General features: G+C 39.4%; 1 protein-coding gene across 2 annotated transcripts in view; it reads right to left on the reverse strand.

Moving 5' to 3' along the window:
* Positions 1-12,340, reverse strand: part of KDM5A (lysine demethylase 5A) — a 49,923-nt gene that overhangs the window by 16,989 nt on the left and 20,594 nt on the right. For both annotated transcript variants that reach the window (XM_037390399.1, XM_037390400.1), the window contains exons 12-19: positions 10,486-10,648; positions 9,548-9,667; positions 8,116-8,310; positions 7,808-7,989; positions 7,429-7,553; positions 7,029-7,179; positions 4,069-4,186; positions 500-855 (exon numbers count right to left, since the gene is read on the reverse strand). In XM_037390399.1, the coding sequence (XP_037246296.1) occupies positions 500-855; positions 4,069-4,186; positions 7,029-7,179; positions 7,429-7,553; positions 7,808-7,989; positions 8,116-8,310; positions 9,548-9,667; positions 10,486-10,648 (1,410 nt within the window). The remainder of the gene's footprint in view (positions 1-499; positions 856-4,068; positions 4,187-7,028; positions 7,180-7,428; positions 7,554-7,807; positions 7,990-8,115; positions 8,311-9,547; positions 9,668-10,485; positions 10,649-12,340) is intronic.

The following is a 12,340-nucleotide window of genomic DNA, read 5'->3' on the forward strand; positions in this document are numbered from 1 at the left end:
AAAACCCAATTCCAGCCTTCTCTCAATATGTCAACTACATCCATATGAATTTGACAGGCTGGTAATGCAACTTCATCACTATACTGCAGTGCAGGATACCATGGCTCTATTCTTCAAGGGTGCTACTGGCTACCAAAGAACAAAGAGGTGAGAAAGCTGACGGACTTTGCACAATCAAGTTCAAAAGGGCACAGCATCAGAGCTCCTTTAACATTGAGGAAGCTGCCTTGTGTAGCATACTCAAGTGTTTTTAGTTGAGGGGGATGAATACCAAAGACAGCAGCAACACTCACAGCCTCCTAGCACTGTGCAACATGATAAGGAATCAACTCTTCTGCAACTCATCAAGTCCAACTCTTGAGCAGTTAAACTGCTGGAAGGTAAAAAAACCAAAATACACTAGTTTCAAAGCCCCCAGCTTCTCAGCACACTCCTCAAAAGAGGCTGAGAATCCCAGAAGTGTGTAACATATAAGAACAGTTTGCAAAGGAACACTCACCTGGCCTGCAGGCAGACTTTGGCCTTCTCCTCCCACCTCTCCGAGACTGTTAGCAGCTCCTGCAACTCAGCCATAGCTTTCTCTACAGCATGGTGCGGTGCCAAGCCCACACCTGAGTCAATCAGCTTCTTCATCACATCTAGGGTGACCCTCTGGGGATCCAAGAGGGTGGATCTCACCTCATCCAGCCACCGTGCCTGTTGCAGTTCTTGCTTCAGCCTTGGCAATTCAGGAAGTTCTACATAAAGGCCAGAGCCCAGGTCTATCAACTCTTGCAGCTTGGAAGAGTCTGGGATCTCATCCATCATAGCTTCTTGAGCACGCTCATGAAATTCTTCTACATCATCAAGCAGATTCTGAAGTAACAAACAGTACAAATCAACTAGAAAAGAAATGTCCATAGAACCAAAAGGGAAAGTTGACTGAGGGAGCAGTCATCTGTGAATTTGTATGTGATCATCACATAATCAGTCACAGCTTCTACACACAATGCCAGCTAGCTGTCACAAGCCTGACACATATTAAGTAACAGACCCTCTAAACTCATTCGGTGGCCTGTTTCATACACTAGGCACATTAGCTGCATCAAACCCTGCACCTAAAATAGTACGACCGCAACTGCCTACAGCTCCCAACAAAACAGAGTATTAAGTGTTGTGCAACCAACGTTAATTTCAAAATAGTGGTGGGAAAGCGGACCTCTGCAAGCAGATTATCCTTTCAATCTAGCATTATGACATTACAGTAATGATGGTAATACACAACAGAACAACACATGCTGAGGAGAAAGAACACACCAGAGTTGCACACGGACATGAATACCAGAAGATCATTAAAATAATGATGGTCAAATTTGTAATTACTATTTCCTAAAGCAGGCCCACCACTTAAGCACATCAGGATTTTATTGCACAAAAGAAAGAAGTGAAAATGCAAAATCCTCTAATAAAAGGAGACAATTTCAGAGAAATCCAACTGCACTGCTGCAGTTGTCCCCATCCTCATGTTTTGGCACTGCAATGATAAAAATCAAAGACAGCAAACAGACAGGAAAATCTCTGCAGGAGATTCATTCAAGGTCATTCAACCAGTATACTCAATTGATTAACTCCTGAGTCTCTTACAAAGTGGCAGGTATTTCTCATGGCTAGTCAATGGCACAATAAGGAGCAAAACCTGCATTTCCTAACCTAACCCTTAGCTTTCTGCCCTTATTGTCTGGTGTTGTTTTTTCATGACTGGAAACCAGAAGGCATTTACAAAAAAGAACAAGATCCACATTATAAAGATTTTGATTCAGGGAACATATGCTGAATGCTTTATAGTGACAAATTATTAAGTTTAATAATTATAATGCCTTTTATGTTAGAAAATACTCATCATCCAACATGACAATTATTTTGCAATTCATAATGATGGATAATTGCATTCAAATGCCATGCTGAAAGTTAGTGAGTGCTTAGGCATAAATGATCATTATCTGACTTCTTTCAGAAACTAGGAGACTATGGTTTGTAACCAGTAAAATGATAATATTTATTTTATTGGCTAGTGATTATGTTGAAGCTTCAAGAACATACACATGCACAGAATACTTCAACAGAACCAGTTTCCTAAGGCTGAGCAGCAGTGGGAAAAGAGAATAGTTGGGAGAAAATATTTAGACAAAAACACCAATTAAAACTGTCAAGAGTTTATTGCATGTCCACAGCTCTGTCATCAAAGAATTATGTCTTAATTATAAGAAGGTTTTAAATACATTAGAAAAAAAAATCTCCTTTGAGAACAATCGTATAGGTCTATTAATAGATGATGATAAAATTTCATGAGTAAATACTAGTAAATATTTCTGGTTTGTATGTGGAAAGAAGTGTAGTAAAATCATCCTATCATATGAGGATAACAACATACTTTCCACTATTAGCTGCTGGGAAAAGATTATCATCAACAGGCCTGGAAAATCTGTATCCTGGAGTCCTACAGATTTCTGAAGGTACTTCTTTTCAGCAACAACATGCCAATATTGTAATGACAAGAAGTCCAATATAAAGTCTCTCTGTGACACCAACATTGAGTTACCATGGAAAAGTTAATACAGAATTCATTAATTAAGATGGAGATAATTAACACTAGTAAACACAGAAAAGAGGCGTTCTCAAACAAGACTAACATTTTTAAACTGTATGTTTGGTTATTTAGTAGCTGCTGCAGATATGGTAATGTTTAGAATTTTAGGCCCTCAATCTAGCACAATAGAACATTCTTCTTGAAATTGTTATTGACAGAGAACATGTGTGTTAATAAATGATTAACATACATCAAGAACCATTTCTCAAGCTGAAAAATCTTTATTGTTTCTTGAAGGAGTTTTCTAGAACTTGGTTAGTAGGTGAAACACTATTTAACATTTCATCATCAGTGACAGAGAAACAAATTAAGATTGCTGCTGAAAACACTTGCTACGATACAGACTGCCAGAGTGATAAATGATAATAGCAGCCAGGGGAATCAGTACGATCTGGATTACTTATTAGTCTAGATCCATTCAAAGACAGGTGCAAAGATATATACATGAAGGACAAGAAACACGGGCTGTGCATACAGATTAAGGAGGCTGTAACCTGGAAAACAAGGCTGAGAAGTATTTACAGAACAATTGCCAATGTGGTACTGCTTTCCCTCTCCCCTAAAGAAACACATCAATGTAATCTTCAGAAGTTTCCACAAAAAACATAAAGGGTAGGATTTAATCAGGAATTCCACCACTATAGAGAGCATTAACAGTGCTGGAATAGGAGTAACTGCTTCAGAGAGATAAAACTGGGCCATCTGGACAGTGACAGGTGGGAGGGATCTTTTACCTTGGTTTAACTGAAGTGAGACCACTACATCTGACAATGCCCATTGCAACAGGCAGCTTAGAAAACGAATGCATTGTCACTTAAAGTGCTCTGTTTGCTTGCCTAAATGCCGACTGCATGGGCAATACCCCATCAATACCCCACACTGTCTGAGACTGCTACACAAGAGCTAAGGTATTCTTTGAAGATGGCAACAGAGGCCAGGTGAAATACTTCAGAGTATCTCACAGGGCACTAGATACCCACGCTTAAGGTCCCAAATTTAGCCCTACATATTCAATGGTATGACTATACTGGCATGAAAGTACAAATGCTGTCATTGCCCACTTAGCGACATGCTTATAAATGAACTGGAAACGGATGTTACCATTCCATTATGGACAGGCAGCAACATCATCAGCAAAACTCCAGTAACACCAGCAAGATTACCCAGTAAAGCAGGGAGACACTGAGCTACATCTTTCCAGAGTCTTTTACTTTCTTGAGGCCAGGGGTATCATTGCAAAGCAGCTATCTGCTTTACATGAGAAGCTAGACATTAAACACCCCACTCAATCCACCTCTGCCAGTGCACAACTGATTCTTAAAGAAAAAAGCCTTTCATCCTTTACACCAGGCAACGTTATCTGTTTAAAAAAAATCTCAAAACCACAAAAACAGAACAAAGTAAAAAGCACGACATGATCTGAGGAGCAGATGCAAACTTACCTTCACTTGTCGGGCTTGGCTGATAACACAGGGCAAGCTGAACAACTGTTGTACGAAAGCTTTAAGCTCCTCCATAGTTAGCTTGGTCCGTGTCCTTCCACTATCTTGGCTCTGTCTGCTGTATGAATGGACATAATTAAACAATATTAGGTGAAAGTTAAGATTATAATCCCTGGATTTACTCCCAGTGACAAAACTAACAAGATTACTGAGAAGTTACAAAAAAAAAATTCATCACTTAGTTTAAAGAAATCAAACTCCACAAGTATTCCAAAATCTTGAAAACTAAGTCTAACGTAATTCCTCTAAGCATCTTCAAGAGAATTTACCCTGCTTTTCAGATGTAGCATTGTCTTTCAAATTGAGTTTGTTCAAAAAAGGTAGAACATAGCTCCAAAAAGCCTCCTTTAGGCAGCTCAAGAGGTTGACTGCCATGACAAGCACTGACAAGACATCTGAGATAAGTAACAGCAACAAGCTCTGAAAGTAGTGTTATGTTCTAGAGTGCTCTCTCTTGTAGCCAGAGAAACTGGCCTTGCAAGAGGAGAAGACTGCTACTGAGTAGGATGTGCTCTGCAAAGACACTTCCATTAAGTATCACTTGAATAAAGTATAACAAGCCCGCTCTGTGTGGTAAAAGACTTCCAAGTGACACACTGCACAAACTAAACATTTGGTATACATATCGCTGGCAGGCACAACTTCACAACAGGACAGATTTGAAAACACTGAAGAGTTGTTCCCTGCTAGTGAATCCACATTTTATTACTACAGAAACATTAAAGAAAAATAAAACTCCATCTTTCAAACTATGGACTTACATGTAATTGTAAAAGTAAAATTTAGATTAATGATTAAATATAATTACAGCCTATCTGAAACTCAGAGGGGAAAAAAACACTGATGACAGACAGGATGGAGTAGTAGCTGCGCTGAGCCTGCTGTGCCTCCAATATTCCTGCAGAAGAGTGAATGGTGTGGTGCTCCGAGACACCACTGTAGGAGGGCACCCCTCTGAAACACTGCACTGGCGTTGTGTCCCTAATCCAACCATGGACTGCCACAGCACAAACAAAATGATACAACTGTCCCTGCCTATGGAAACAACTTTCAACAGTGGAGAGACACACAGAACTGGAATATTGGATACATCTTCACAGGTACGCATCACCTATTTTTCAGGTTAATATATATTATCAGATGCACAAGGAATAGATTTTCTTTTGCTACATTTGAGCATGAGTTTACTGCTCCTTTAATCCCTGCCAAATTGTTCTGTTTGAGCACTCATTTTTATTTTGCTTTTTTAATAACCTTATCCTCTGTGTAAATGTGATCCTTCTCAACGCATTAAATACGAACACAAATGTTAAAAGAAGCTGAACATGATCTTATATTTAAATTTCCTAGCACTGTTCAAAGATTTCAAAAATCTTTCTCAAACCTCCATTTTGTAACATGTTGCTATTTGGCATACAACAGCCCTCAGATGTATATAAAAGTCCTTTTTTTTGCCCCACAGAATTCTCTCAGCTTTAGATAAGACACAGCATTGAAAGTCGTCAGATCTTTCCACCCCTTGTGTTTCTTGGGGTAGTGCTGGAAATAATTAACTGAAGGCAAGTCTGTTGAAAGAAGGCCAACAACCACAGCAGAGGGAAGAGCAGGCAGCAAGAGAGCAGGAACACCTGCGAGCTACCAAAAAAGTTAAACCACATTAGGAACAGGGTAATGCAACCCCTGTAGCACGTTTCCCTCACCCAGACCAGTATTTTAAGTGACCGTACCTCCATGGTAGTGGAATCCTAACAAGCAATAAAAACCAAACAGGACAGCCTTCCTTTCCCTTCAAACATAGTAAAAATGCTTCTCTCTTTTATAATAGCCTTCCAATCATATCAGGTATTATACTTGGATCTGTGGTGTAACTCTAGCATTTCAGTGTTCAAGCAATTATGATATGCGTTATGTTTTGTGTAGCAAATTTGGGTATTATAATTAACAAGGTATTCATTTAATGGGACTTCTATTCAGTGCACAGAACGTGTAGGAGAGAAGGAAGAACATGTTGCTGAAGGCTCATGAAAGCAGAACAAAGGGACACATCCAGCAGATTGCTGAGGTAGGGTCAGGGGACAGAGTAACACTGACACAGCCACAGGCTAGGCAGGCAATACAGAGAACCAAGGGAGTCTAACTAAACTGCCCAAAGTCACTGAGGCAAGCCACTACTTTCAACCACACATCACTGCCTCCCATGGTCCTTCCCAAGAAGTAAAAGACTAGCTCAAACTATGAGGGCTTTTTGCTCTGCTACACTGCTCTGCTCCCCAAGATCCTCTTGTTCCAGTCAATGCTGGCAACCTTTGCATCTTCCAGTAACTCCATCAGCATCACAACATGTTCTGCAATTTGAGAACAGCTGGCAAATTTATAAGTATTTTTGAGAAATGCTGTACTGTAAGATACAGCTGCACTTGCCTTATCAACCATAACTGGTATTTCCTAGTTCTCAAGCATTTTGCTTTGCAATCCAATGTCTTAACAGATTTTCTTTCCATGGCTTTAAGCTATGTACTTAGCCATGCTACTTAAAATATATTCATGTCAAGACTTCCTCTGCATTTTTTTCTCTAGTCTTTTCCTACAACTCTCCCACACATTCAGAGAAACACCTGATCAGTGATCAAACACAACTCCTCCAAAAGCTTTCACATTTCAGTACCCAAGTCAGCTGAATATGTTTAACACATTCCAACCAAGTCCACTTTTTTGGCCCCTTGTGTATCTGCCTGCTCCACTGTATCTGCCTCCTCTACCTCTCAATGAGTCAGCACTGCAGACAGGAAACACTGACAGAAGTTAGTAGGCACTGACACCTCAGGATTCTTACGTTTCCAGATCCAATCAAGTAACAAAACAGACAGATGGAAACTGTTGGAAAAAAATGCCTGTCCTACCTGTGTTTTTGCTTTTTGCTCAGAAGCAGCTGTGCTACTGAAGCACAGGTCTCTGCTTCTTTCACAGCATCTCTGAGCCTGCGGAAAAGATCATTCTCTGGATATTTCCTGTCTTCAGCATCCTCCAACATTACTCTCAGCTCAATCACATCTGTAATAACAGTACAGAAATAATTTGTATGCAAAACCAAAAGAGATTTTAGACTGCTTTAAAGGCCTTCAATCAAGGTTCCAACTCGTTCAAGGCTAGTTCAATTTGAAACACACAATTAGTTGCATTACACTCTCAGATTAGCTCATTTCTTTTTTCCACTAAACAATACACAGCATTTATCTCATTAAATGTAACACAGAAGAAATGTGTTTCAGGACATCCTACTATGAACAACAGAAGTCTGACCTTTCTTGTGGTTGAGACTGGCAGACAGAGCTTCTGTAACTCTACTGACCCAGGTGTCATAAGACTGTGCTCTAACTTTCACTCCATACAGCAAAGAAGGAAGGTCTTCTAGTGGGTAACGGTACCTGGAGATATGGAAGGAAAATAAAGTATTAATGCCCGTACAAAAGCCAGGATATTGCTTATATTGCGTTTTTCCAGCCACAACCAGGCCAGAAAGACAGAACATACATAATACCTGTGGCCCTGGAATGAAGAAACTAAAGAGGATAAAAATACTCCGTAAAGACAGAAGTGTGGCCAAATGTTGTATTTGGTCACTGGTCTCCAGCAAACTACTGAATATGGAAGAAAAGCAGGGGAAAAAAGTTCTGTGTACCTTAGACACTTCTTCTGCATGGGACATGGACATAAATCAGACGGATGGTATAAGCATACCAGACGCTCAGGATTACAGGAACATGTAAGAGCTGACAAGAAGCATGTGGTTCTGCAAGCTGTGCACTGACGCTCATCATCTGGAACCAGTTCAAACACCTCTTCTTCAGACATCAACACACCCTAATAAACAAACAGGCAAGACACTTGCTATAAAAACTCTAATCCAGGGAGGGGGGGGGGGGGGAGAGCAGGAGGGAGCCAAAAGTTCTTTTGCAAGCAAAGTAAGAGTTGTCTATTGTTACTCACCATCTGTACAACAGACTCCCTTAACCGTGTCTCTTCCTCTATCATTAGAGTCATCTCCTTGCAGACCATGGCAGCCAGCCCAACATCCAAGCACTCTGGATCTGCAGCCATCTTGAAGATCAGCTCTTCATGGGAAAAAACACAATGACGTCCTAGCCTTCGGTAATGACTCACACACTGACGCCCAATGGGAAGCTACAAAAAAAATCCCGACATCTGTCATACTGGGAAAAGACCTTTCAAGATGATCTCCTTTCAAGTTGATCTCTTACCTCCCACTTTCCTTGCTTTGACAAAATCTGAGAAAAGACTGAGACCAAGAGACATATCTTATGGGACAAAGCCAATTATAACAACCTTAAATCATGTTACAGATGAGGACAAACAGGGTACCCATGTTGTGGGGGCATCTACCGTATTACGTGCCTAACTTTCAGTCACAAGTGTAAGAGTTGTCCTAAGTTGTTTTTACTCCCAGTCCAAAGAACTAGCACCAAAAAGGAGTCATCTAGTCTATGCTAAGGTGAATGCACTGCCCTCTGGATATTACACATGGACATCAACATTTAACGCAAGATGCCTAGAGTTAACCAAAATCAATATTACTTATTTTGTCCTTTTAAAATAAAAAATATAAATTGCTACATGAATTTGCTATACAGATTTCTGGTTACATTTTGCATAAACAAAGGGAACTTCACACAGTTGGTGTGAGTTTAGCAATTTTTCACAGAAGTTATGCACAGATTACATCATGAGCACAGGAGAGAAAAAGAACACTGACACACTGTCAGTCCTGCAGATAACTTTTCTGACAAATGAATAAATTTCTCTGATTAAGGACTGAAATTCCCATTTGAAAGTAGCAAAATAGACATTAGAGAGAGATAAACTACAAATGAGATCATAACTTCAAGCTGTAAGCCCTGGACAGTGATAGGACGCACTTTTGACAACTTAAGAGTCCACATAAGCTATGCTCTGATGTGGCACAGCTATTAGAACAAGAACTAACACGATTAAAATGTACAATGAGCTGGCACAGAAGGAGAACAAAAGACTGTTTTATGCCTACCTCCTAACATTCACGTAACGACTATTCAAGATAGCACATTAATCTGTATCAAATTCAGAAAGAGGCATCACAGAAGGACTAGCTAAAGGCACTGTGGGATGTCACTTTTTTGCTTAGATCAATACCTAAAATAAGATCACATGCCAAAGTTTCAGCTTGAAGCTGCTAAAAATTATGTGCTTATCAAAATTATTTTGCATAATGCAAACTTACATCAGTCTTTAACCATTGTACCAGGAACTATAAACATAAAACATGCTATGTGAGTTAAGACTGTTCTTCAGATAATTAAGTCACTAACACACTTCTTGAGAAGATCACCACGGAGATACAGCAAACATATACAAAAGAACAGACCCAGTCAGCAGTGCAGAAGTTCACAGCTTCAGCAAAGTTATATCCCTGGTTAAATCCAGAGTGATAGGCACGAGGAAAGGTCACAACAAACTCGCCAGCACACTGATTGGTCCTGTATACCTAATACAAGTGAAGAGAAAGGAAAAAAAACCATGAAACTTACAACAGAGTTTAAGACATAATTACAAGATGTTTGAACACCTCTTTCTTCGTCCTATAAAACACCATAGGCAATACAGCTACACCAACAGTGGTAAGAAGACAGAACCAATCCTTGAAGTGAATCCTCAATTTATAGCCTTACTCAAAAAAGCTGAATATATAAGCCAACAGTTGAAAATTTTCTTTACAAATCCCCAAAAGGATGTTTCTCTATCATCATTCAGTCCATTGCACTACAAAGTACATAAGCTTCTGGAAACAGTTTATGGTTTGCTTTGTTGGGGTATTTGCCAGGGGAACAAATTTATATTAAGACAAAAGCAAATGATAGTGACTGCTGCTTAAATAAGGTCTGCAGTCAATTATGTTTGGTCAGGAAAGCATTTTGTAATGCTGAGATTTCTAATGAACACAAGACAAGTATTTTACTACCAAAAGATATTAAAAGCATTTCACAGACAAATTTTCTGCTATGGTGGGGTAAGGGCTTTTTTAATTAAAATTTAACACACACATACACTTGTTCTGTAAGATATTTTATGTAAGAAACTTGGCACACTCACTTCTGATATAAGATAATATAAATCTTGTGGTGAGTCTAGGGAAGACGCTAGAAAACAGCTTGAAAAAACACCCTATAGCTAATGAACTGAGTATGTATAAACGTCCACCATAAAAATTCTTCAGAGTATGCCAAACCATTGTTACATGAACCTGGCACAGAATGAAGAGTGCATAGGAGTACTTATGTAAAAAAATGCTCATGTGCTACTCACTGGTACACCATGTTCCATCAGTACATTTGGGTTCATAATAGTGACCAGCTGATGCAGGAGATCAGGCTGGGATTCAAATAGCTCAGGAGCCAATTCCTTCATCACATCTTCTAGCTGCTCTGCTGCATGAGAGGGCACACCATACCATGTCTTTGGCTCTCCCCTAATAAAACACAACCACAGTAATAAATATATTAAAGGAAAGTAATAATGCCATCCAACTGCAAAGTACACCTCAAACCTAGCACCACTGTCCACACAAGCCAAATATTTTGCATATAGACAGAAAAGTTTCTTTAATCAACAAACATCATCTTCAGGATGTATTATTCTGATCTGAAAAATCAATTACACTACAACACAATTCTCAAAATACCTGACAGTAGATTTGCCATGAAAAGCCTAACATGGAAGATAATTGTCATTTACCATGCTCTACACAGACAGAATGGGCAATTATTTTCCTTTAGGAAGAAGAAAGCAAGCTTAAACAAAACCTTGGCCGTCACAGCTAACATTTAAGAGAAAAGAGATCATGGTACTCCTCCACTCAGGCTTGGAGTAGTAACATTCCTGAAACCAATGGAACAGTATACCAGCTAAGCAGAAGTGGAAAGAATAAAACACCAGACAGCGCAGTGAAATAATCCTCCTAATTTACATAACCGATTACTGAAAACCAGTGGCCCACTGGACTCTTAAGATAAAAAAAGAGACGCCTAAATGGTTGATCTTTTTCTTCCCTCATACTTAACAAGACCAAAAATAAACACAAAATTACTTGAGAACATACTATTCCAGTCCTGTCTTAACCAAAATAAACTGCAATAATCTAGTATCTATAGTGCTGAGGTTTATTTTATTATTTTATTAAGAAGTACTTTTATTAAGCAGTAGTCTGCTGAAATATCTGAAACCATTTACATAGCACTATTTAACTGTACTAATAATCTTGTCACTAACCATCCCACAAGTTCGATGAGGCACGGCACAGCGTTTTCTGTGCTTCCTACAGGCTTCAGTGACACCTGCTGGTAGACAGTGGTTTACAGCCAGTAAACTCCAGTGAGTAATTACTACTACTCTGCATCTGGGCTGCTGGAACTCACCAGCTGACATAAACCCTCACATACTAATCTAGTTAACAGCATGCTGAGGACAAGAACTGAGCTCAAAACAAAATTAATTCCCCGCCAGAGTCTGTGGATCAGATCTTGCTAGAAAACATGCTTCTCCAGAAACGTGCAATCACAGTCAAAAGACTATCAACTCATCTTTACCAGACATACAACAAACTGTATTCTAAAAATGTGCTTTACACAGCTTCTCCGCTCCTTCCCCCTGCTCCATCCACTGTGACCGAGCCTGATGAACTGGGAAGACTGCACTGCAAACAGTTACTATCTTTCAGGATTCTTTTCAAACACAAAAGCTGAATACCACAACACTTTTAGGATTGTTCTGAAACTCAGAATTACTTTCAAATTTCTCTTCGCTTGGCTAGTATTTCTATGTATAGATAGATCTGTTGCGGAACTGTCAGCTCAAATGCCTGTGTAAGCCAGAAGTCTCTATTTCCAGCATAGGAGCATACCAACTTTAAATCATAAAGCAGTGAACTGTTAACTCAGTTCAAAACCAAAAGCTTCCTTAGAAAAGATGTGAGCCTGTACAACATGATTTTATAGTGACTCTGGATTTTTGGCAACATAAGAATATTTAATCAGTTAATAAAAAACACTGGAATGTTTAAACAGTATCTGTATTCACTTTTAATAAGCCTCAGCTCAGAATATGGACCACTCATGACATTTAGCTTTTTGGTTAAAAGCGCCATCAGCATGCATAGGCACTT

This window comes from Falco rusticolus, chromosome 5, assembly GCF_015220075.1.
Source record: "Falco rusticolus isolate bFalRus1 chromosome 5, bFalRus1.pri, whole genome shotgun sequence".
Lineage (NCBI taxonomy): Eukaryota > Metazoa > Chordata > Aves > Falconiformes > Falconidae > Falco > Falco rusticolus.